The sequence below is a fragment of the Brachyhypopomus gauderio genome, chromosome 8 (assembly GCF_052324685.1).
Source record: "Brachyhypopomus gauderio isolate BG-103 chromosome 8, BGAUD_0.2, whole genome shotgun sequence".
In the NCBI taxonomy this organism is placed as follows: domain Eukaryota; kingdom Metazoa; phylum Chordata; class Actinopteri; order Gymnotiformes; family Hypopomidae; genus Brachyhypopomus; species Brachyhypopomus gauderio.
In genome coordinates this window covers 4691825-4718676 of record NC_135218.1, presented here as the reverse complement: position 1 = coordinate 4718676, position 26852 = coordinate 4691825, and the positions used below count along the sequence as shown (strand labels likewise).

The 26852-nt window shown below is 44.6% G+C and overlaps 2 protein-coding genes and 1 long non-coding RNA gene across 5 annotated transcripts; 1 reads left to right on the top strand and 2 right to left on the bottom strand.

The window, feature by feature from the left end:
- Positions 1-644: 644 nt before the first annotated feature.
- On the bottom strand, positions 645-25771 carry tulp1b (TUB like protein 1b). Of its 3 annotated transcripts, none has more exons than XM_077013895.1 (13): positions 25671-25771; positions 5995-6123; positions 5746-5862; positions 5516-5653; positions 4741-4860; positions 4391-4525; positions 4136-4221; positions 3415-3582; positions 3094-3206; positions 2886-2994; positions 2631-2729; positions 1912-2083; positions 645-1699 (listed from the first exon to the last, which is right to left on the bottom strand). In XM_077013895.1, the coding sequence occupies exons 2-13, from the start codon at positions 6023-6025 to the stop codon at positions 1566-1568; spliced, it is 1422 nt and encodes a 473-aa protein (XP_076870010.1). In that variant the 5' UTR covers positions 6026-6123; positions 25671-25771; the 3' UTR covers positions 645-1565. The 3 variants fall into 3 exon arrangements, with proteins under 3 accessions (XP_076870010.1, XP_076870008.1, XP_076870009.1); XM_077013893.1 differs by lacking the exon at positions 25671-25771 and adding an exon at positions 7720-9713 and having other exon boundaries at positions 5995-6118; XM_077013894.1 differs by lacking the exon at positions 25671-25771 and adding an exon at positions 7720-9712.
- On the top strand, positions 14481-21855 carry LOC143521245 (uncharacterized). Its single transcript, XR_013132706.1, has 3 exons — positions 14481-15454; positions 21232-21706; positions 21740-21855. It is a non-coding gene; the product is annotated as an uncharacterized LOC143521245 (long non-coding RNA).
- On the bottom strand, positions 25167-26512 carry LOC143521124 (uncharacterized). The gene has a single exon (XM_077013685.1). It carries the CDS (start codon positions 26104-26106, stop codon positions 25429-25431), a length of 678 nt encoding a protein of 225 aa, XP_076869800.1. The 5' UTR covers positions 26107-26512; the 3' UTR covers positions 25167-25428.
- Between the last annotated feature and the right edge of the window lie 340 nt (positions 26513-26852).

Here is a 26852-nt window from a genome sequence, read left to right as displayed (position 1 = left end):
AGCAAAAGAAAAAAGTTCAACTTAGTGATGTAATACTCTGGAAGAGAGCCTAAGACTATAATATTCTTTCTTTTGGGATCTATTTCTGCCCCTGTCCACATCCCCCCCCCTACCAACCCCCCAAGCTTTTAAATGCACAGAGCTCCGTCTATTGGCCAAACATAAAACTTGCAACTATATCATTTAGCTCAGTAGAGGAATTATTCGCTTATAAAAAAGACTTTTGGAGACCTTCGATAGTTTCACATCAGAGGCACTGGAAACTCTGGCAAAAGCCTTTGTCAAATTTGCGAGTTTGACTGACTAACCAAGCAGGTTGAGGCAGGTCGTTCCTGGTCTGCCCTGAGGACCTCAGCTCTCAAGACGGGTTTTTCATTCCTGGTGTCACCTGCATTTAGGCCTTAAACTCAGTCCACGCTGTCCCTCCAGACAAAGACTAAAAGAGCATGTCACAGCTGCTTTTCTTCTGTAATCGTGACTTTTAAATATAAATTACATCCAAACCTGAAATGAATTTCACATTTCAGAGAGATCTAGAACCTGTTTGTAGGAATGGTTTCAGCTTAGAAAGAAAGAAAGAAATAAAGAGAAGTAAATAAAAGCATTGTACATACATTTGTTTTGGACTTTTATTAAATGCCACAGTATTGCACACTAACCCATATGTTTCTATTCTCTTTACACTTAAACTGAAATAGGAAGAACACTGACATTCTGTATTTTTGACATTATATATTTCACATAAATGACCATATCTCAAACAAGGCTACAATAAAATATAAAAGGAAATTAACAGAAACACAAGAATACAAAAAGAGATGTTTACTCCTACAACAAAGTTAATTTAGATTTTTAGATCTATACATGCATCCATATAAACAGTAAAAATCTATTAATTAAATTACGTTTTAATAAAGCATATTAAAATGATAAATTATAAAATGCAATATTCTATTAGTATTCTTCACAAAATCATCTGCACTTATACTTTGGCATGTCTCATGGATAATATATGCTATCTTGGGTTTCCCTATTTTATTGTCATGTAAGAAGCACAGTTTAAAAATGAATAAAGTGCATGTTATCTTGATACTTGAACATTATCTAAATATCTAAAGCATGTAGTTTGATGCAGTCATAACCCCCTTTAGGCTTCTCACCAAATTGGGAACTTCTCATATTACCTGTTGCAAAAAAAATTACCCTGAAGAATATCACAGGTTTGGACCTGTGCTTCATTTAATCTTCCTCACAGAGCACAAAGCATCCCCTGATACTTGCCTTCTTCCCAAAACTTTCATCCTTTGAAGTCGTCTCATCTGAGTATGTATTTTCATGGGATGTGTGCCACATGAGATTTTCCCAGAACCTCATCAAGGCAGCGAATATCTACTCTAAAACCTTGCACACTTTTCCAGGGCACTTTTATTTTTATCGGTTTATGGTTTTTCCAGTCCACTCAGAGACACAAGGAAGCGTGGGGATGAAGAGTGAGCTTCAATAGGGTCAGGGGTCATGGGTCATGGGTCAGGCTGCAAGCAGAGGCGATGTATGTTTGGAAGCTTTCACTCGCAGGCGATTTTGCCGTCGAAGCTGGAGAGGGCGATGGCGAAGGCTTGTACAGCACAAAGAGGGTAGTTATAATCCAGCGTGAAAGCATCGTCCGCCACTCTCCCAAACTGCATCACAATGTAGTCGTCTGGAATCACATGACACGTTTGGTATCAAATTTAAGTTCTAACACAAGTTCTATTGTTAGCATGGGTTAGACTTGCGGCTCAGAGATTCTACGGTTGATAAATAACTGCAATATGGCAAGTACGGTATTTTAAAAAATGCTAGAATTCTAAAACGTGCTGTAACAAAGCTCTGCAACGCTAGACGATTGATCACAGATAGGGATTTGCGTACGATCTTTGCTGTGAATTATCTGGAAGTTTTTGACGGAGGCCTGCGTGACCCGGCCGTTGAAGTTGAGCACGTGGGACGCCGTCTCCTCGTTCCACGTGGGCGTCTTGTTCCGCAGCTCAATGAGGTTCTCCAGGTTCCTGCTCTGGTGTCGAGTCAGGAGCCCGTCACTGTCCTGTGGGACGTGACACAGCTCTCATACCTCTGGTCTTTGCAGCTAGACCACATGTTTAAGAAGCACAGACACTCAGGGGGGGTCACAGGTTTGAGGTTTGTAGTGTTTCCAGAGATGTGGAGTTCACTGTCTTGTTTTAATGTCTGAATAAAATGTGCACAAATTGTCAAGACAAAAGTACAAAACTCGCTCTATTCCAAAATGTCTGACAGTATGTAAAAGAAAAACATTAAATACATTCAAAACTCTGGCCTACATCCAGAGGCTTTTGTCTCATTGGTTATAAATAATTTCTAATTCCACCCGATATATAGTCGAAGCTCTGCGTTTTCCTTTATCTAAAATCTGCAGTAGAGTAGCACCACGATTAGCACCGTAGGCCGTATATTTGCTTGCTGAAGCAAAACTCTTTTGGTCATGCCATGCTGGTTGAAGACAACAGGGGGCAGTAGATACCATGTGTAGTGGGAAATATTGCTCAGGCCAGTGTGTGTGGAATGGGGGGGGGGGGGGGGGGGGGGGGGGGGGGGGTTGTTGTTTTACTTACGCTGCGCGGTCGTATGGGGACTCGCTCTCCCTCCTTGCTCATGCCAGGGATAATGACTGTCATTCGTCTCGGACCCTTCATTCCCAGAACATTGGTCTCCTGGATGTTATCCAAGAAGCAGATAAATGCAACGTCCAGCCTTAGCATGTGAAAAGCATTATGCAGGACATCAAGCATCAGCATTCATTTGCATTAGGAACCGAGGCCGACCGGGCCGCCATCTAACAACCGGGGCGGCTGAAGTAAACACCTTACGTAGATAATGGCCGCCAGTTCCTGTCTGGCATTCGACAGGTCAGGGAGGGCTCGGTCGGGATGCAGTGCATTATCGAACACTGTGAATTTAGTGCCCATCAGATTGGACCTAAAAGAACAGTCATGCGGGTTAAAGCGCAGATAATTGGCCAACCGGAAAGCCCAGGCAAAGTCACTAATACCAGTTTGCCACACAAAAGTCGCTTACCTCACTTTCCCCACATAGTTCTCACCCCCTCTGGAGAGGTCGGTGGGGTCAACTGAGATCAGGTAGTTGGAGGTTCTGCTCTTCTTGCGTTTTCTCCCCGCCAGCAAAAACACCTGTTGGTAAAAATGAACAGAGAGGGATTATAAGCTCCCTTGAAATTCAGTTCTGCACTGAATCCTTTGTCCAGCCTAAATAAACATCTCCCGTCATTTTTGATCACCTCACCAAGAACAGTTTTATATGTTCTCCAAAATAATGGAGTATGATGTGTCAGCTCTGTGGCCAGTAGGGCTGTCTATAACATCGTAAGGGTTGACTGACCTTCTTCTCATTGTCCAGGTGGAGGTAGTATGTGGGGTAAAGGCCCCGGTCCATTCCCCTCTTGTCCCGGGTCACCTTGCACTTCACCGTGACACCCTGCTGGGCTGGTTGAAGCACAAACTCCTCCAGGTTGTCGAACTCGATGACTGGAGAAGGCGCTCGCTCCTCCTAGAATGTTCCGGAAAGAGGCAACATTTTAATTCCACCTTGCACAGATCAACTGATCCATTTCCATGCAACAGGCTGCATTTTCTTTTGACAACCAGTGGCATGAAGTCCCTTCCCTTTCAATATGTGGCATCTCTGCCATCATGTCTCATACCAAGGTTTGGGTCTTGTTTCTCTGTAGACTCTCCAAGATCATGTGTTTCTTAAGCTCACTTGTTGTGTGTTGTTTATGTATAATGTATTACGTCCATCAATGGTCTTATGGTCAGGACTGACAGACCTGTGTCTGTACTGGAGCCCTGTCAGACGACAGGAAGGTCAGGAGATAAGACTCTATCATTCTCCTCACTACTTTTCACCCTCCCTCACTACCCCTCCCCTGACCACACGTCTTTCATATGGCAGTGTGGCGAGAAACACATAAAACTCAAATCTGTAAGAAATCTAAATCTAAGTTAGAAATGAGAAAGGGAGATTAGGTATTATCAGTTTTCTCTTTATTAGGACGATAAAAAGAGCTTTGCAGTTTGCCAGTGCTCTAACCCTACAGTACCTTTTTCCCCTTTTTTCCTTTCCTCTTGGGTTTCTTCGGCACCGCCTCCGAGTCGGACTCAGCGCTCCCTTCCGCTTTGGCAGGGCCTGCGGGAGGACGCAAAGCATTGTGGGGTTGATTCGCGTTTGTTACGCGTTTCATAAAAGGTCTTTAGTGGCCGAAGGCGGCTGGCATGAAGCCAGCACCTATATGATCATAAGATGTGCTGGACGACTGTAGGTACAGAGGATTTCGGGGTGTCACTGCGTGTCTCACTTTTGGACTTTTTAGACTTCTTGTCCTCGTCTTTGTCCACCTGGAACATGGAGGCTGCGTTCCTGCCGCTCGTCTTTTTACTCTTGTTGATTTTGCTCTCTGGGTCGCTGTCTGGTTCACTCTCTGATTTAGCAGCTGGGTTCCATCATCCACAGTGTTGCCATAGTGTTACACACACACACACACACACACACACACACACACACACACACACACACACACACACAATGACATAAAGATGTCTCAGGAAAAAAAATAAACCGTTACCACATATTTATGATAAATGTTACCACAGATTTGTAAGTGAAGGTAAATGGGTGTAGACATAGAAATTATGTGACATCACGAACCTTTCTTTGTTTTCTTGGTCTCAGGTTTGTCTCCATTTATCTGGAACATGGAGGCCGTCTCTTTCTTTTTGGTTTTTGGCTTTGCTTTACCGTCCTTGTCTTCTTTGTTCTCTAAACATGCTTTGTAAATTGGTAAAGAAGTGAAGAACTTGGATTCATTACTTGGCTTTCATTACGTTTGTGAAGTCCCCAGGGTCTTAACTAAAGCCATACGGTGCACATTTCTGTAGTGTTTTAGTTAGTAAGCAGTTCTGAGGAAAGAACCCCGATGGTGTGACAAGGCTAGTCAGGACAATGCAGCTATGCAATCAGAAAATGTCCTGCCAAATTATTTTTTTTCGCTTCCAACTTTCCTGAGTCCCACAATACTGATATTGTGAGCCGTTATAATTTCACCCTGCAGCAGACTAGATGCTCTGATAGGTGGCGTTCGTAACCCAGTATACAAAATAGCACCACTGGCAACAGCCAATCCCACCTCTTCACATCTCCATGTGCTAAATGAACATCACTAAAACATGATCCTCCTGTCCGTAGACACCAGAGCTGATTCCAGATCAGCGATATGGTCTATAAAACCAAGCCTAGTCTAACCTTCTTACAGCACCAAAAGGCTTCAAATCTGAAGCACATCCATAACAAAATACATCCTCCACTCCTAACAATACAAGAAGGGTAGTGAACTCCAGATGTTAAACCCAGAAAAGTCTTATGGCTGCACTGAAAAACGTCCTCGTATGGACCTCCAGTTCAGTGTAGTGAAGACGCAGCTCACCTTTAGACTTAGATTTCTTCTCTTTTTCTTTTTCCGTTCCATCAGTATTCTCTTTAGAGGATTTCTTCTTCTTTTTCTTCTTTTGAGCATTACCCTCTGTTTCTTCATCATCGTCTTCATCATTGTCCTCGGTTGAACCTAAAGCACATTAAACATACCGGTAATTTAAAAAAAGCACATAAACATAACATTGATAAATTAACATTAGGGGGGGGGGGGGGGTGACCCACTCTTTTTTTTCTTCTTTGGGACACTTCTGGCTTTTTTGGGGAGTTCAGTTGTTTCCTTGTGTTCCTTGTCTTTCTTTTTCTCCTTCTCTACTTTCTTTTTCTTCAATCTCTCAGCTTCTGTTTGAATAATTTTATGTCACAGTTAGTATTTTTACACTTCTGAATACTGACAGGACTACTGTAAAGACGCAGAGTGCCCAAGAAAGCCCGAGATAGCCCGGGGCCACCGTGTGGAAGTGTCTCTCTCACTCGGAGCGGCTGGGCTTCTCTCTGCTGACATCTCTGTATTTTTCTTGCTCTTGGTCTTCGGGGCTTTAGCCTCAGCTCCATTCAGCTCTACAGGAGTCGACTCCGCCTTCTTCTTTTTCAGTTTCTATGCTGAGGAACGATATCAGGGACATGTATCAATGCTGGGCCTTGAATTAATACATGACTGAAGTAATGGGTGATATTAGAGCGTTTTAACTTAAGTTTAGAACTTACCATTTAAAGAAGAAATAAAGCCATTACGAGAGGGTAAACAAGAAAATTTAAAATATTAACTTCCTGTGACATCAGAATTTGAACTAAAATGACCATATCTCAATATCCATAATTTTCAAATACAGATTAACACAGTGAAGCAACTAACACTGGATAAAATTTCTTACTGATAATCAGTGACTGAATATTATACTATATAAAATGAATAAATGAATTAATACCAATACTGTGAGAGAGTAAATATGTGTATGTACAACTAGAACAGAATAGAATCACTACCTGTGAAGAATAATATGCTAGTCATACTCTGGCCATGAATAAATTAAGCCCAGTAGTTACAATTACTCTCACATCACATAGCAGCAAGGCTCCCAGAATGTTCCATGCATTTCATGATATTAGTTTGCAGAGTTTACCACACACTGAAGAAAACATGCACACATTATGATCAGCATAGAGACTATTACAGTAAATTCTGTTGTAAAATATATTACAGTCAGTGTTGTTACGTTTGTGCCCCTTTCAGGGTCAATATTGGTTAAGCTCCTATACCTATAGGTTATATAACTTCTATACCTGTCATTGTATTCACGTTATATCTTTTTCTCTCAATCAGAGGGAGATCACCATAAGCCTGACTTCCTAGAAACTGTGTGTGTGTGTGTGTGTGTGTAATCCACTTAAGACGCCATTAGTGTAGCACTAATAATATCCTCACTTCTCACAATCCCCTGTGTGGGACAGACTACTCAGACACACACACACCATTATTCCACTAAGCTTTCGTGACACTACAGCTAAAATGATGAACAACACGTTGCTTCTGTCGGACTAATGCGTTTCATTTTTAACACGTTGTTTGTTGTTGATCTAAACAGTATTCCACTGTTCTGATCTGATCTGATTCTGAGACACTTCAGTTACCATAACTGTAATGCTATATATAAAGAATATACTGTGTATTTGAGTAGTTCAATCTGTAATACAACTACATTAAATTCAAATGCATTACCTTTTGCACAACTATATTACATGCTACTTTCTGTGTGCTACATAAAGTAGTTGGTAATAGCTTCTGCTCCTATATCTCACTGCTTAAGAAGGCTAATGGATGACTTTATTTCACAATGTATCCACAGCAACATTCAACTACGTCATTTATTTTTCTTACAATACTTTGTAACATTTCACTAGTTTCACATTTCACAAGTGTCCTTCCCAACAAAAATATTAATATAGTTCATTTTCATAATTAGGACATTTTTGCATTTATGCATCAGCAAGTGAAAAAATGCCTGTATATAAAAATGCACATTACATGTTTTTTTAAAAGAGAGATTTTTCAGTAATAAACTGAAACAATTCTGTTCACATTTCCTCTCCCTTGTCTCAGAGTGCCAACTCAAACACCGCTTATCACACACCGTTCGGCGACCTAGATGAGACTCAATCCAACTATGAGTTTCACAACAGCACATGTGACAAGCTCACCTTATCAGTAGACATGTCCCAGTCTAAAATTTCAGCGATTCCAGACACGGTTCTACCAGCCCTGTGGCTAGACGCCAGCACCAGGCGCCTGTAGTGTGAGCTCTGCCCAGCGGATCACAAGCTGGAGAGCTGCACTCAATGAGTGGCCATCAGCAGAAAGGTGGTAAGAGGATTTTCATGATGTCCCATCTGGTGCACCCACACCGTGCGGGTCCAGCCGACGTCGACCCGGCGTGGAAGGAGGGGTGCGGAGGTCCAGGGGGTTCCCACGAGACCTCAAACACAGGTCTGGATCTTTCGTGTTTGCTTCTTTTGTTTGTTTTACCCTCATGGTGGTTGTGATAGAGGTTTTTCAGGCTTGCCCACACCGATTCACGGCACAGCTAATTCAAGTATGAGAGTTAGAGAAACATTTCAATATTATTGCAAGTTTTGAATATAAATCTACCGTCAGGTAAAGATATGGAATCTGACAGACTGGGGTTATGCATCTAGGGAGTGACTAACGGACCTTTAGCAGACCTTAAAAATACCAATACGCTCTTATATTTTCCAGGTCAAAATTCATTTGTCATTTTAATAATCTGCTCTTTGGGGTTCCCATCGTTCACTTAAAAGAGCCAAAGAACAAACCATCACTAGTATATATCATATAGCCCTGATGGACATACACACCGCCCTGTACAGCAGCAGACAGGGCACAGAGAATGGAAGCTGAGGGAAAACCAGGCCAAACCCTTGAGGATTGAAGGTGGTGTAGAATGGGTGTGCAGTATATTAACTGTCTAGGACTGAGGTGTCCATCAGGTTATGGACCTTATCTGTCCAAAGAGAAAAATTTCAGTACCATTTCAGTACCCTGACCTATATCCTGTAATGGTTCACAACATTTAACCAAATATTTTAAAATTAAATCAATTTAATTTAACTGCAAATATGTAATTTTGGCTTCTGAATGTCTGACAGCAGAATGAAAGATGGACAGTAGCAAAATGTTATTTTGAAGGGAGAGAAAAGACACTGATACAGTATAGACACCATTGAGAAGCTGAAATTTCTGTAGGATTATTGTAAATAATGGTATGACATTCAGGAACACAATACAGTAAAATAATGTTATGCCTCTAGACAGCTGTGTGATATTGATGATATTGTGATCTGGCAGGCAGAGGTGTCAATTCCAGAATTTAAAAGTTCAGAAATTAAAAGTCCTCACGAGGATTTTGCTCAAGCTTGCTAGATTTTCTAATTAGTGCAATCCTGGTAAAATTAAGTAGAATCAACACAATCCAGGAAGCCTGAGCAAAATCCTGGTGAGGACTTTTACTTTCTGAACCTAGAATTGACGCCTCTGCTGGCAGGAAATAACAAAAATCATGTGTCATGTGGGACACGGACATTTTACACATGTGAAAAAAATTCCCCTCCGGAACCCTAAACCGTCAACTTGAAGTCAACTTGATTTGAGCCTTGATTTAGTGTACAGAACTATTCAATGTACACCAGAGGTGTCAATTCCAGGTTCCTGGTGAGGACTTTTACTTTCTGAACCTGGAATTGACACCTCTGATGTACACTCCAACAACACGCATCTGTCAGTTCTGATAGAAGTGGCATGTCTCCTACACGCCACTAGGTGGTGCTATAGCCAGTAACGAATCGCAGAAAAAACAGAATGCTGAAAAAAAACTGCACTTCCGTGCGCTGTCGGGAGATGGCGATATTCTCCACTTGTTCACGCAATGTAGTCGCGACTATGGGGCCTGGTTATGCTTCTGGTAGGCCTTACCGTCGCCCGCCACACTGCACTGGGCAGGTCAGCGAAGGAAGACCAGTGAACCCTGGGGAGTCCGTGGGACTTAAAGACACAGGACAACCACAGAGAAAGTATCAGTGATGTCATTAATCACTTGACAGTCTGCTGAGGAAAAGGACCCATTTCATAAAATAGCTTATATGACAGCTATTTTGAGATTCACAAAGACATATCCTGAAATGTGAGATTAAAAGCCTTATCTCTTGAACATGCCCTTATTTGAAAACTAAAAAAAATATTTAAAATTCATAGTCTAAAAAAAAAAACAAAACAAAACCGAAAAAACACCTATCCTACAAACTAATAAAAATAGTAATACTTTTTATATGAACTCCTGAGCACAAATCAACAGTGTTAAAGCATGGCACCTGAGAAGTAGTAAAACCACAACCACATGTTCCTGCATGTGTACAGCACACACACACACACACACACACACACACACACACACACACACACACACACACACACACACGTTAAGGGGCTGGATGTTCACAGCACACATACACAGACACCGGAATGCAGGGCAGAGAGCAAAAGCTATGAAAAGAGGAAGAGTCTGGTGTTTGCTTGACCTGTGAGTGCTGAAGCAGCTTGACTGTGAGGACATGAACTCAATCTACTGGATGAATCACTCACACACAGTCAGACAGTCTCACACACACACACACACACACACACACACACACACACACACACAGACACACAGACACACACACACACACACACACACACACACACACACACACTACTGTCTCAGGAAACACAAACAATGAAGCCAACCCAGGGAGATGTGGGTCAAATAATCACACACACACACACACACACACACACACACACACACACACACACACACACACACACACACACACACACACACACTCCTAAGGGAAGCAGTGATGGCTTTTATATGTGTGTGTGTGTGTATCAGTGCTCCTGCATTCTGCGTGACTCCAACAACATAGACAATGACAGGAGGTTTGAGTCTCACTGTAAAACAAACCCAGCAAGTCAAGGCCAAGCCAAGAGAGACTAGGGAAGCCCGCAGGATAAGAGAACACACACTACATGCCTGCCCCGTCTCCCCCAGGGTCCCGAACACGAGCGCTCTCACACGCTCCCGAGTTTCAGCCAGATAGAAGGACGACCACAGACTTACTGCTGTCAGCAGGCTATGGGCACCACAGAGGCCTGCTTAAAGGGACTTAAGTGAGCTTATTCTCTGACTGCGGCTGCGTGTGTGTGTGTGTGTGTGTGTGTGTGTGTGTGTGTGTGTGTGTATGTGTGTGTGTGTGTGTATGTGTGTGTGTGTGTGTATGTGTGTGTGTGTGTGTGTGTGTGTGTGTGTGTGTGTGCGTGCGTGCGTGCGTGCGTGTGTGTGTGTGTGTGTGTGCGTGCGTGTGTGTGTGTGTGTGTGTGTGTATGCGCTGGGGTGGCATATGCCACTCTGGCACGCCGTAGGGCCCATTTACGTCGGAGGCAGCTGGGCTGTCAGGAAGAGTTGCCAGAGCTCAGTGGAGCGGAGCGGGGGAACCGGAGCCAGCTTGTTTGCGCTCCCGCTGGGCCACGCCCCCTCTGGGCCACGCCCCCTCTGCCCTGAGACGCCCTCGTGGCCGAGCCCCGCCCTGCTACCCCGAGAGAGCCTCTGCCCCGAAACCACAGCGCGCGCAAGCGGCCCGGAGGCCGGATCGGGTTTCTGCGTCAACCCAAACCAGAACTGAAAAGGCAGCGCAATGCTTCCGCCACAGAGCGCCGGGCCGGGCCGGGCCAGGAGAGGAGCTGCCACCACCAGTGGTGGGTGGAGGAGGACCAGTGGCTGCAGGTGCAGTCGTTGGCAGTGGTCACTGCTTTATAAGAAATATTGAGAGTGGCATTATCCTTCAGCTTAACAACTTGCAGGCTTTTTCCGATATAACAGGAAGCCATGCGAATAAATTCTCAAACTCGAACTGACCTCTGTTTCCGTGCACAGCCATTCTCCATTCTGACACATGAAGGGCTATCACAGGCGTGGAAATCAAAGGTTACCTCAACCGGTTGTGTCAGTTACTCCTCACCTCAAATAACACTACTGAAGACCACGTGTTAGTCCTCGGGGCACGTGCTGACGTGACAGTCCTCTTATTGTTGCAGGGTTTGAGCAAAGAGAAAAATAAAGTTTGTGCGTTTAAATATTTCATTCTGCAAACCTGTTTATACTGCAGAACCTTGAACAACGATTTTAAAACAGCACAGATCGGAAGAGACACAGATCCTGAGGCCAGATACAAACGCTGCTGCACTTTGATGGAAACCACAACACGTACTTGCATAACGTGCATGCCAATACAGACCCGCATATGCATGGGGATAGCTGTATATACTCTGAGTTAAAGAGGCCAGAAGTCACCCTGGAGGTCAGTTTGCACTAGAGCACCGCTAAAGTCAGTGAGGATGGGGAAAGCAACACTAAATGGCAGCAGAATGTTAACATGTTAGCAGCGGAGTCGTTGTGGTCTGGTAGGTAGCTAGGGTTAGCCTGACTCTTTGATGTTGCACAGTCATATAGTAACATAAAGTCCGACCTTGAGCTTCTGCAACTGGTTTCTGTTTGAAGAGGGTCAGCCTTTAGTTACTGGTAATACGCAACACATTGGCCACATTTCCTGAACAACGTTTCCCAGTTGGAATTACTCGTGATTACGGTTATTCCGGAACAACTGCTGCGTTGCACTTGTGCGCCGGGCGGGAGGAGGCGTTGCACACGTGCCTGTGCGACGAGTCTCTTGCCCCACACCACCAAACATTTGCAAAGCTGGAATGCCGATTTTTGCACCTCCGTGTTACGTAGAACTCGAAGACGAGAATCCGGTACTTTCGTTCGTGCTTATTTCTTGACGCTCGTGTTAGTTTGGGGCCAATTCGAATTTCAATCCGTTCCATTCTTAACGTGTGCGTTCAGTGGACCCAGGCAACTCACGTGGACTGGAATCAAAATAAGACAAGCGGTGGATACGTGAGTCTCCGCATCACTGACATTAAAGTGGGAGAAAGCAGAATCCGGGTGGCGGGGCCCACAGGACCCCCTGATCCGTCCCACGGCCTACCTACGAATGTGCGTGCGTGTTTGCTGTGTGTTTGCGTGTCACGAAGGTAGTGCTGGTGGGGTCTCTTGTTGCGGGGGAGAGGCAAAATTTCCAGGTTACTGACCTTACCCCTCTGTAACCCTCCACCATTTAGTCATTACGAGTAATTAGGACAGCAGGGCCCATTTGGAGAGGCGTAACAGCAGAAGGCAGGAATATCAGCCCATCAGGGCCAACTTACAGTCTACATGTCTGCTTAGATGAGGTCATGGGCAAAGTGGGCAGACTGTGGTGAAGCTCTCCTTAAGGGTCCTGTGAGTTCAGATCATAGTCGCAGAGACACCAGGCCTGACTCGCAAGGCCTTGAGTTTAATGTTACAACCAATTCATAAGTGAAAGATTAAATGTGACAAACTGCACTCCATAGCCGGCGTTTTATGAGAGGTACTAAGTAAGCTTATCGGGTTTCTTTAATATTAACTGTGTCATAATAGCGAAGGGGTGAAATGATCAGTTGTGGTTTGCTTTGAAAGGCTGATGAAATCCAAGCCGTGCCCAAAGTGCCTTTTGTACGTTCTTGTCAAACACAGCACCCCCTGTCTCTAGCAGCTCTGTATATGTAAAGTGTGTTTGATATGGGAGAGTCTCGGCTAAGTAGAACGGCACTCCTGGAATGCTCTTTCACTCACCATAAGATAAACATCACCTAAGCAGCAGCCTTTCTATACACTACAAACTGTGTGTGTGTGTGTATGTCAGGGGAAATGGGGGGGTGGGGGGGTTTAGTTGTGTGCATGTGTGTGTCAGAGGAAGGGAGAGGGGGTAGTCTTCCTCAGAAGTGGTATGACATCTGTGTCTCTGCAGCTGGGGGAAAAGTGTATGTGGCTGTGGAGGTATGTGGGCAAGGGGTGAGTGTGTGTGTGTGTGTGTGTGTATAAAGGGGGGAGATCAGTGCTGACAGGACGGCAGTAGGATAGTGTCCTACGTTGACACCTGCCAGCCACCTGGCTCTGCAAACAAGCAGCAGGTGGCCTAACCTGTAGCGGCCAGTTGATATCCAGATAGCATTTCAGCAGATAACAGAACTTAACTGCATTTACTTGCTTGTCTTCGAAATTGCATACATTTTATTACATCATTCAAAGGTTCTGCGCCGACAGATGACCAACCTCTTTTTTATAGAATTAAACAAAAAGAAACTACGACACATGTAGGTTTTATGCAAATACAGTGGTGTTGTACAGTGGTGTACAATCCTGTGCAGTATTACATGGAATGCAAATATCCGATACCAAACCTCCAGGTTATCTACCCCACTATCCAAACCTCACAGTGTAACCGTGAGACAGCCTGGGATTGGCTGAGCCGTCCTGTGCCAAGAGGAAGGGCTGTGTGTCAGATAGCCCTCCTCTCCAGTTCATGGACCCCGTATGACCCCCGGACCAGCTGCGGCTGGCACGCATAGCCCGTCTCCACCCCTCCCTCCACCCTCCTGCCCAGTCTGTCACCTCACGGACACGCGGGCACCTCGCCGCGACCCCCCCCCCCCCCTCCCCCCGCCCTCTCAGACGCTCCCCGGGCGACGTAGCAGCAGCCAGCTCTCTTCTTGAACCGCTGCCAACGGAGGCTGGCCTTAAAACTGCTGCAGCTGAAAGTTTTACAAGCTCACAGCTCGCGAGTGGCAGGAAGACACAGGCAGATTTGTGAAGGCGGCTCCTCTCTCTCTGTTCCTGCTTCTGTTGTCCACTGCTATTATTATTATATTATTTTTTAACCACCCTTACAGACTGTCAGAGTGGACTACTGTCAGCTTTTCTTCTTTCTTTTTTTTTTGCCGTGGGGGGGGGGGGGGGGCGGAGGAGGAGGAGGGGGGGGAGGCTGAGCATGTGTGTAGGCTAAAGAGAGGAGGAGCTGGAGAGTACAGTGGCGAGAGAGAGAGAAATAAATGAACAAACAACAAAAGAGGAAAAAAGGGGGCCGTGACATCACGGAGTGAGCTGCCCTGGACAATGCCTGAGAAAAGGATGAGAAAAGACGACTGCAGAACTTGTACGGGAGACTCTCGCTCCCTCTTTCTCGTGCTCGCCCCCTCTTTCTCGCTGCCTTTCGCTGCCTTTGCCCTGGGAGGAGGGTGAGGCACACTTTTTGGCAGAGCCACGCTGGATAATTTCTGAGACTTTCCTCTCCCTCGGCCAGCTGGACGCCTGGATTCTAAGACCCTTTTCTCTCCACAGCAGAACAGGATTCATCATAGCACCGCCACCAACTACTCCCACAAGTCACTGGCTTCTTTAATTTAATCCTCAGTTTTAACTGTCTCACAGTTCAGCTAACAGCAACCACACAGAGGCAAGAGGAATGACAGAAAAATAGATGAAATCTGACAGTGAAGAAAACCGAGGTTCTCTTCCGAACCATGAGTTTGCGCATTTTCTTTCACCTGCCGCATCGGGGTTGAAAAAGTGACGTGTTTGGATCGTTACGTAACTTTGTTTAAGTTTCTGAAGGTGTTTTTTTTTCCAGAGGAAGAAAACTTTTACCCTTGCCAGAACCTGCACAGTCGCAGACCAGAACGAAAATTTCCCCCTTGCGTTCTGAAGTGTGAAAGTAAGAGGAAATCTGCTCAGAAGGTACAGGCAAGGCGAGGGCAGCTAAAGACGATGTGATGACTTCTGTAGAAGGGGAACGGAGAGGCATGTACTACCTGGGACGGATGCCAAACGCTGACAAAAGACTTCACTGCACTCCCTCCCTTTCTGGGAGAAGCCCAATTCTTTATTCTAAGACGTGTCTTAATTCCCTGGCATTGTTTCACGAATCTAGCCTGACTCCTGGAAGAGATGCCAAAGCCTGTGTAAGTACATCTATCTAATTTTCTCCATGGTTTGTTGGCACAACAATCGCATGCTCCTTTTCTCGCTCCTCTCTTTCCCGCTGTTGCTCGGCCAAAAGAGCGCTCGCAGTCACTTGACGTGCCGCTTTTGGAAGGAATCCGTTCTCCCTGTGTCTTACGGCCCCGCCAGGTAGCCTCGCGGAGCGTTTCGGGCACATCGGGGTGGTTCAGGGAAGAAAAAAAAAAAAAAGTCAAAAAACGCCTCGGCCCGGCGAGTCTCCCGGAGATGGGAGTCCGGAGGCGCTCTGAAACAGCCCTCGCCCTGCCCGCTTTCCGTTCCCTTCTCGCGCTGCTGTGACCTCACGCCCGCCCGCTCTCCCGCCCACTTTTGGCAGAGTGGATGAAGTGGGCAGGGAGAGAGAGAGGAGGGCACGGTTGCGGGGCCTCTGCGCTGGCTGGGGGCCCAGGCCCCAGCCCCAGCCCGAGCGAGGTGGTTCGCCAGCACGCCTCTCCTTCTCCCTCCCACCCCCCTCCGCCTGCTTTTCCTTCGCCTCGCCCCAACCAGCCAGCGATCGAGACGCGGAACCTCTCCTCTCCCTCCTTCGTTCTTCCTCGGCCGTCCGCACGCCTGCCGTCGCCGCCCCGCCTCCCCTCGGCTCGCGGTGCCCCGTTCCCTCCGCGGACCCCGCGCCCAGGTATTTCCCACGTTCCCCTCGGTTCGTTCGATGCCACCGCCGCCGTCATCGCCACCGTCGTACAGCTTTCCACGTTCTCTAAAGTGCTTCTCTCTTCCACCCTTATTTGTTTGTTCTCGCTTTCCTCATCCTCATCTTCCTCCTGCACACGTGCCTGCCTCCCCTCTGGCGCTATGCGAATGTCTCCGCCATTACGATCCAATATAAAATTGCGCATAACTTTTTTACAAAAGAGACCTATTCTAAGAAGTCAAATTGTATTTGAGAAACAAGAACGCTGCACCTTGTAATACCAGCGGTGATTTTGTCTGATTTTGTTTGTGACTGCGTTCATGTACTCAAGAACTGAGCCTTTCCCTTGAGGATAGTTGTAGCCCACATGATCACGACCGTTTCATTCGACAACCTGTTTGCGCTGCTGCAGTCAACAAATTACTCCTCCAAAGAAATAAAAATTAATGTAGCTTACAGTATAGCAACATTATCATCTTTTGCGTTCGACTGGTAGTGTTCAAATCAAGTGTAGCAAGTACACCTTAAAAACAAGTGAAAATCCCCTTTCGACCTCCTGCACAATGCAGGCTGGAGGAATGTTCAGATAACAGTATATTTGTCTTGGCCATGAAAGTAAAGTCATCGTCCATTCTGATATTTAACCATCTCTGATGGATCTGAATTCGTAAAGGAAGAAATGATTCCTGCATACCATAGCCAGGTTAGGCCTAGTGGGGAAATGACACTGTAATGACACTGTATGGAGCCACATAAAAGGAAAAATACCACTCAAATGAATTTGAAAAGACACAAACAAATAAGGCGTAAAAAAGCAGCTTATTTAGTCTGGGGGAAACACCACCATGACAGTGGTAGCAGGATGTTCAGAGTAGTTAATTTCATTGATCATGTAAGCTCTACCAAACGATTCTGTAATTTGAAGAATATTCATAGAAAATGCACAATATGGCTTTTGATTTAAAAATTCATTTCATGAGTTTCATTTTCATGAATTTATAATAATTATTTTAATCTAACATTGGCATAATGCACGTTGGAGATGTTTTTGTGCATATATTTTGTCTAAGCACAAATGCCACCTTCCTGGTTGCAATTTGTGTACGGCTGTGCATACTTCATTTTGTTTAAATAGGATTAAAATGGTCAGTTTTCACTTTCTAACTATAATAATGCTTCAACTAAGTGCTAAGATACGATCGCTACGAGCGGTACAATGTTCTAGAAAAAAAGAGTATAGCAGGAGAAGGGCGTGGAGACAGAACACTCCCCTCCCCTCGTTTCTATCCTCAGATGAACTCGCCATGTTACTTGATGATATTTTCTTTGTGGCCCGCCATCTCTACTTCCTGCTATTTTGGTGTCCCCCCTCCCTCTCTCTCTCTCTCTCTCTCTCTCTCTCTCTCACACACACACACTTTCTTGCTCCCTTTCTCTGGTGTAGTAACCAGGAACCAAGTTACTTCCTTAATCTGGAAACAAATTTCAGCTGTAGAGTATGATTACAAGACAAACATTAATCACATGCCCTAACAGATAAATACCTTTCTAAACAGCATATATCTGTTAGACATGTAACTGCATAGACTACTAAATAATGATAATGTTACCAAGTCCATGGTCAGGGCAAAATATGAGGTTCACTGTATCAGTGACTGTGACATACGATCTGCAATTAACATCAAGAACATGTATAGGCTGTATACTGATATAACTGCACTGTTTTGTGACAGCAAAAGGAGAAGTCGGTATTAAAAACTGTTTAACTTTGCCGCTATCGGAGTGATAAGAGGTGAACTTCGAGAGACGTCCGAGCACGTGGGACAGAGTCAAACCAGGTCAACGGCAGGCAGACTTCCTGTTTAGGGACGCTATTTCTGTTTGCAGGGCGTTTTCCTCCAGTTCTCCAGAATAACAGAGTGACTCAAAAATTTAGCCCGAGAGCTTTTAGACAGCAACAGGCTAATGTTATTCTGTGGTATTCATGAATTGTGTGAAAAAATAGTCGATTCTGACCTGGAAATCAGCGGCTGTGAAGGAGATAAAAATGAGGTTACATTTGATTAACGCATTTCTTCATACAGCACACGATCTTACTAAAATCTAAGCAGGTAGATTAATGCCTTTTTAAATACTTAGGCACTTCTGTTATCATGTTAAACAACATCCATATTTACTTTGTTTAGCGCTCCAAAATGGTCACAACAAAGACATCGTTACTTTACTGTGCTATCTTGTGTTGCTGGTTAATCGACCTTTCCAATTCAGCTATCTACGTGCCGGGTGTTCAAAGGCAGAGACACTTGATTTGTTTGCTGAATCTGAGCAGGAAAGTTTATCATGTCATCAGGGCCCCAAGAAGAAGGGGGTGGGGGTGTGGCTGGGTTTTGTCACTGCTCTTGGGCACTGATAAGAAATAACTAATAAAGATTTAGTGCCGTGAACATAGGCTCTTGCAGCACTGCTATAAAAATCGTCTTGAAAATAACTCCTTATCTGTCTTCATTTCCTTAATCAAGGTCACTTGAAATGTTTTGAATAAAACCAAGTCGGCAAACTGTTCTAAAAGTATCTAAAACAATGCTGCAAAAAAAATTGAAAAAATTGAGGACTGAAAAGTACAATCTCCTAGTAAAAACACCCAGCAGTTTTTGCATTCAAATACTCACAAGGTTTTTTTGTTTGCATTTTTTAAATGTCCTTTTGTACAGCTGTAACCTAATATGTTACACATGAAATACCAAGGACATGATATGAACACAATATGGTATCAGATGCGAGGAAATGAGGGTATGTCAGGTCATGTTCTCTTATTGTTTGAGTAGCGAGGCATATTGTATCTACCATATATTTTCGGTCATGAAGCCTGACACTCATGTTGACACAGGCATCACATGGGTGAAATGGCCCACAGATTTAAGCAAGACATATACAGGTTAAGCAAGGGCCATATAATGATACAGCAACAATGAATTATTTTGCAAACCAAAGGGAAAAAACAGGGATATGGCATGAGAACAGAGACTTGTAGCACTTTTAGAGAAAGGCATAGTTTACAAAAGACTGCTTAAAAATGATAAATACTATGAGATCATCCTAAGATCCTCATTAAGATATTTGTTTTCTTTCTTCCTTCCACTCTAAATGCACATCAGAAGTTAACCTGCAGACGAGTGCATGAAGACCTAAAAACTGTCCTAAAATGTCCTCAATCCGATCTCTATATGAAATAGTGATTGCTTACGTGTGAAAGGCCATTTTTTCAACTCTTCAATCTTTCTTCTAACCCTTAGTTATTTCATGGCTGCTTTCTCCTCAGCTTTGGTAGCCATTTTCTCTGCCAGGAAAGTTCAATCAATTTCCCACATGGTCTGGTTTTGATCTTGGCCTGTTACAGACCTGATACCATTCGCCATGTAATTGATTCAAGGTTGATTCAACGTCTCAATTAAGAGGCTTCTATCCCCCCTCGTCTCATGGACTACAGGCTGCTTTACTCTCAGCCTGCTGCCATGCCAAAACATTTCAATCACTGTCACCATTAATTAGGCCAAAGAGGAATTCTGAATGTTAATGAGCTACCATGGTGCTTTTCACCGTCTCTGGTTCACATGCTAATTTATGCAAAGCAACAGGGCAATTGCCCCCACCCCCTCCATTGCATGGCAGTCGATTGTTGGGCCTGCCCTGGTGACCCCTGTCTGCTAGCCTCCCAGGCTCGGCTTCATGCCATTGTGCGCCTGCTTCAGCTGCCACCGCAGACGCTGAGGTAGCACAATGAAGTCTGGGTGTGTTGAATTTTCAAACCTGCCATTTTTCAAGATCCCTCAGTGTTTATTAGTGATTTTGGGCCAATTACAAAATCGAACACAGAAATGTACCTTTAGCTGTATTTTCATTTCACTTATGATAACGACAAATCGTCATCATAAGAAACCCCTGACAGTTACTGTAATATGGACTTGGGCATGATTACCTTATGTTATACAGCATATATCTTGTCATATTGTCTAATGTTTTCTCTCAGGCCTTTAGAATGGAAAGCATAGACACTTGTGTGGGAGCTTGTAAGTTCTCTCCTCTCACAGATGTTTTTTACATGCAAGAGTCAAACTCTGTTACCTAAAATGGCAGGAGGGCGGCCATTTTGTTTGGGTCTTTTCCCTTCCCTATCCATGCATTGCTAACCGTCTATACAAACCACTCTGGAGGCTAGAGGCTTGGGACAGCCGAGCAGGCCATGTTTAAATTCAGCTATTTACCTCAGCTTGTTAAACAGCAAGCTTCCACAAGCTTCTCTGTGCTGCAAAGCGCCAAGTTTTTGCAGAAAACGGGCACTATTTCCTGGCGCCGATTACCTCAACTACACGCCAACCACACTGAATGCCAGTGAGCTGGGCATAAGTCGTGTGCGAATGAGAACACGTTCTATTGTCATTGCATTGTTACCATCGCTTATTTTGTCTTATTGCTTTAAACAAAACAAACAAACAAAAAGAAACCAGACCAGAAAGCACCGACTGGAGCACAGTGACGCGTCACAATCAAGTCTTCACGTTACATTAGCAATTTTGATCTGAAACAAATGCTGCAATCCAACCACTGAAGCCTTAAGCACCGTCACATTTCCGGCGAGAGTATGAATGAGATTTCAGCCAGGACTGCCTGGTTTGAACCTATGTCTTCTTTATTTTTATTTATTTATTTTTAAACCAACCAAAAGATCAGAGAGGAAATTGCTCCCTCAAGGTAATATTCCCTGTAAAACTGCTACCAGACGCCCTCCCTCGAAGCCACATTTGGAAGGAAGGGTGTGGACATGACCCTCGATTAGGGGAACGTTTGCTATGTGTATTTTCTCACCTTAACCAGCCTGTGTTTCCCTGTGTTTCTTCATGCTTGCAGTTTAAATCAAGTCGCAGCGCTGTTAATTTCTATCATATTTATAATGCATGTTCTTAAGCGTTATGACGGCAAAGTTCTAAAATGATTGTTTTCAATGTATAAACCTTATAATGTAGAACACATGCAAGCAAACAAGTCGAACAAACCGTCATACAACTAACAAGATGTCCTTCTCTCTTTAACCAGATTCTTGGGAATTCGATGCGAATACAGCCACAGTGGCTGAGACACTGTCCTTGAGGCTGAGGTAGTAGATTGAATAGTTGTGGGGTATTACTCCTCCCTCTGAGATAACTATACAATCTACTGTCTTTCCTAAGGAGACGGTCTGATCAACTGTGAACTCGCGTGTGATTGGACGCCATGCCGACCCAACCTGGACTCGTGTCCGACACCTACCGCTGGAGATTGTATTTAAAGGGCAGCAGGCAATTGTGTTATGCTGACAGCTAGTTGCCTTGGTCACTTGTTTGTTCCACATGAACAGTGTGTTTGAGACCTTCTGTGCAGCGAAAAAAATCAGGAGCTCTCTCCATCTGGAGCAGTATTTCCACAGTGTGAGGTAGGGTGAGTATCAGTGTTTCTACAGGGTGAGGTAGGGTGAGTAGCAGTGTTTCCACAGGGTGAGGTAGGGTGAGTATCAGTGTTTCTACAGGGTGAGGTAGGGTGAGTATCAGTGTTTCTACAGGGTGAGGTAGGGTGAGTATCAGTGTTTCCACAGGGTGAGGTAGGGTGAGTAGCAGTGTTTCCACAGGGTGAGGTAGGGTGAGTATCAGTGTTTCTACAGGGTGAGGTAGGGTGAGTATCAGTGTTTCTACAGGGTGAGGTAGGGTGAGTATCAGTGTTTCCACAGGGTGAGGTAGGGTGAGTATCAGTGTTTCTACAGGGTGAGGTAGGGTGAGTATCAGTGTTTCCACAGGGTGAGGTAGGGTGAGTATCAGTGTTTCCACAGGGTGAGGTAGGGTGAGTATCAGTGTTTCTACAGGGTGAGGTAGGGTGAGTATCAGTGTTTCCACAGGGTGAGGTAGGGTGAGTATCAGTGTTTCTACAGGGTGAGGTAGGGTGAGTATCAGTGTTTCCACAGGGTGAGGTAGGGTGAGTATCAGTGTTTCTACAGGGTGAGGTAGGGTGAGTATCAGTGTTTCTACAGGGTGAGGTAGGGTGAGTAGCAGTGTTTCTACAGGGTGAGGTAGGGTGAGTATCAGTGTTTCCACAGGGTGAGGTAGGGTGAGTATCAGTGTTTCTACAGGGTGAGGTAGGGTGAGTATCAGTGTTTCCACAGGGTGAGGTAGGGTGAGTATCAGTGTTTCTACAGGGTGAGGTAGGGTGAGTATCAGTGTTTCCACAGGGTGAGGTAGGGTGAGTATCAGTGTTTCTACAGGGTGAGGTAGGGTGAGTATCAGTGTTTCTACAGGGTGAGGTAGGGTGAGTAGCAGTGTTTCTACAGGGTGAGGTAGGGTGAGTATCAGTGTTTCCACAGGGTGAGGTAGGGTGAGTATCAGTGTTTCTACAGGGTGAGGTAGGGTGAGTATCAGTGTTTCCACAGGGTGAGGTAGGGTGAGTATCAGTGTTTCCACAGGGTGAGGTAGGGTGAGTATCAGTGTTTCCACAGGGTGAGGTAGGGTGAGTATCAGTGTTTCCACAGGGTGAGGTAGGGTGAGTATCAGTGTTTCTACAGGGTGAGGTAGGGTGAGTATCAGTGTTTCCACAGGGTGAGGTAGGGTGAGTATCAGTGTTTCTACAGGGTGAGGTAGGGTGAGTATCAGTGTTTCTACAGGGTGAGGTAGGGTGAGTAGCAGTGTTTCTACAGGGTGAGGTAGGGTGAGTATCAGTGTTTCCACAGGGTGAGGTAGGGTGAGTATCAGTGTTTCTACAGGGTGAGGTAGGGTGAGTATCAGTGTTTCCACAGGGTGAGGTAGGGTGAGTATCAGTGTTTCCACAGGGTGAGGTAGGGTGAGTATCAGTGTTTCCACAGGGTGAGGTAGGGTGAGTATCAGTGTTTCCACAGGGTGAGGTAGGGTGAGTATCAGTGTTTCTACAGGGTGAGGTAGGGTGAGTATCAGTGTTTCCACAGGGTGAGGTAGGGTGAGTATCAGTGTTTCTACAGGGTGAGGTAGGGTGAGTATCAGTGTTTCTACAGGGTGAGGTAGGGTGAGTAGCAGTGTTTCCACAGGGTGAGGTAGGGTGAGTAGCAGTGTTTCTACAGGGTGAGGTAGGGTGAGTATCAGTGTTTCTACAGGGTGAGGTAGGGTGAGTATCAGTGTTTCCACAGGGTGAGGTAGGGTGAGTAGCAGTGTTTCTACAGGGTGAGGTAGGGTGAGTATCAGTGTTTCCACAGGGTGAGGTAGGGTGAGTAGCAGTGTTTCTACAGGGTGAGTTAGGGTGAGTAGCAGTGTTTCTACAGGGTGAGGTAGGGTGAGTATCAGTGTTTCCACAGGGTGAGGTAGGGTGAGTATCAGTGTTTCCACAGGGTGAGGTAGGGTGAGTATCAGTGTTTCTACAGGGTGAGGTAGGGTGAGTATCAGTGTTTCCACAGGGTGAGGTAGGGTGAGTAGCAGTGTTTCTACAGGGTGAGGTAGGGTGAGTATCAGTGTTTCTACAGGGTGAGGTAGGGTGAGTATCAGTGTTTCCACAGGGTGAGGTAGGGTGAGTATCAGTGTTTCTACAGGGTGAGGTAGGGTGAGTATCAGTGTTTCCACAGGGTGAGGTAGGGTGAGTAGCAGTGTTTCCACAGGGTGAGGTAGGGTGAGTATCAGTGTTTCCACAGGGTGAGGTAGTAGGTTGTATAGTTTGTGGGAGGAATCACATCCTATTGAGGTGATAACTATACAGTCTATTGCCTTCCTTGAGAGACACATTAACCCATGGAGAAAACAGGAGTTTATGTCAAATAGCTAAAAAAATATAATTAATGGTTGTGTTTTATTTTTTTGACAGAGGCGGTTAGTTTGTGTTAAGCGGTGATTTTATGCATGTCCTGTTTTTCTCTGCTGATGAATTCAATATGAAACTGAAATAAACAGAAAAACCTGCTCTCGCATCACAGTGACTTTAATTAGAGCAAAGAGCCAAGAAATATATGTCATACAGGGTCGAATTCTTCAACATCTCCAACCATGAGTCATTTCGGGACCCTTTAAGGCAGTTTATGACGAGATCCATGTTCACACTGCTGACTGTTTCATAGCTTTGTACCTTTGCACACTGAAATCACTGTGGTGTTTGGGAACACCCTGGTGGCAAAATACAGTAACTGCATCCCCTCATCAAGAGAAGTTCATTGGTGATTAATTAAACAGACCGCATGGGGTTGTTTTACAAGCAGAACATGTCAAACAAGGAAAATCTGAACAAATTCAAAGTAAGAACAAAATGCAGGGGATACATCTGCTTGAAAATGGCAAACAAAGTAAAGTCTTATATGTATAGGATATCTGAAAAGAGGAATGTTGGCTAACCTAGAGATTTTAACGATATACCGTGGTATAAAAGCCAACAGTATTCACAACATTTCAGTCTTAAATAATTCTTCTACATAAAACTGCATATGAACTTTCTTTAAATTAATTTACGTTATTGTTTCACCCATACACGATATGGCTGTGCTGGACTTTTAATTCATATTTACGTAGTAGATGGTGAGTATTTCAAATGTATTTTACTTGTGATTGATTTTGAGAGGCTCAATAAAAAGTCTATTAGTCTGCCTGTGGAAAAATTTCATTATGGATATTTTTGTACAGACATGTGTGCATTTGAGAATTTGGTTTTCTCAGTCAAGCATAAAGTCTATATAAGTGTAAAGTTTATACAAGTGTAAAGGTCAAAGCAGGTCAATACAGTCTATTGGTAAATATTCAGTACAATAATGTGCATCATTTCCTGATATCTTTCACTTTTTGCCTTATTGAACGTAATAGAAACTATATTGTTAAAACCTTCATCAGAAACCAGTGCTATGGCTGGAGCAGTGAAGATATTGCAGTATCACATGCTTATGAACAGCAAGACTGTAGCAAAGCAGAAAGGTTTTAATATTATTAATAACATACATTTGGCAGTTAGTTTATTTGGCAGAGTGTAATGAACTAGCAACACAGTCTAGTCTCTGATAAACTACGTATTCTAAAAAAAGGTCAGATGACGTCCAGACAATAAGTGTATGTGTGTAAATATAACAGTTGATGCTGCATTCAACTGTTTGATTGAATACTATTTACATGTGCACTTAAAAGTATGTATGCACATTAAAATAATTCAATTGCTGCTTGGGCTGTAATTAAAAAACCTGAAAACACGCCTGAACAAAGCAAACGAAAGACACACTGAGTATAATAGTGCTGTCAGGAGTGATAATAAGGGACATAATATGGCAGCATGACTTCATATGTTATTATGTCCAGTCTGCTGCTGTTCGCTACCGTTACAAAGTCTCACCCACAACTTCCTATATGCCCCGTTTATCTTTGGGATCTTGAACGCACACACCACAGGGTTAGCAGTTGAATTAACATGAGACAGGATGACACCTACGTTAATTACCTTATCGTACACTGCAGGTGCTCGATTATGGAAATTTACAGTGTGAATAAGATATTCCCGTGAGAGACGGGAGGGCGACTCACGTGAGGGGGATGCACACGCGGAGACATCTGTCCACATGCACACGCGGAGACATCTGTCCACATGCACACGTGGAGACATCTGTCCACATGCACACGCGGAGACATCTGTCCACATGCACACGCGGAGACATCTGTCCACAGCGATGGCCAGCAGGAAGGCCACAGACGCCACTTGCAGCACTATCACCATACAGCACATGAGAAGGCAGTTGTGGGAGGAGGTCTTCACGGAGACGTCCACCAGCACCAACACGGGCACCGTCACGACCCCCACCAGGAGGGCCGCCACAGCCAGGGAGAAGATGAAGCAGAAGGTGGCGTGCCTGAGAGCTCCGCTTGTCCACATGGCCCAGATCACCAACGCGTTGCCCACGCAGCACCCCACGGCGATAAACGCCTCCACCGCCGTATAGATCACCTCCGTGTCCCCGGCCATGATGATGAACGAAGGTTGAAAAGAGGATGACTTCAGAGGGCTCACTCGAGGGTTCTTTGATTAATGCAGGAAGCTGTCTAAGAGTAAATCTCACTTGCTCATTTGCACACGGAAGCATAAGGTTTGGACACATGGGTTGATGTGTCAGCAGTCATTGTGCAGTGGAATTTATGGCTATAAATGTGCACTGTGTACATTGTGTATGTCTGAAATACGTTTTTGTGTATCACCGCATTCAATTATATGTCGGAGCAACTTTGTGAATCTGGCCTAAATGATGATTAGTATTAAAATGAAACATTGTTTATGCAAATTACATGTCCAAGCAGCTACATATAGAGAGACAAGAATAAGGACCTAAAATAGAACCTTGAGGAACAGTAGCTTGCCATGCCGTGAGCCCTTCAGTGTGAACAGTCCCATACACTTCTGATAACCATGGAAAGAAACTGTGCAGACAGGAAGGAAGGTGGTAATGAAGTGTAAGAAACCTGCTGTGAGCAACACTTCCTTCTAAGCAGTGGTGTCAACTTGTGGAAGAGCTGTAATGTTCACACCTCTGTTTGGTTTGCTAATGTAGAAGAAACATCTATCCCACTGAGAGTGTCCTACAAAGCGATCATAAGCAAACTAGTAAAACAAGTAACCGAGTTTATGGTAAAGGCCTGACATAAGTGATCTCTGGACGTTATGGAAACAACATGTAACCTGTAAATTGCTGACAACTTGAATGCAACATATCTGAA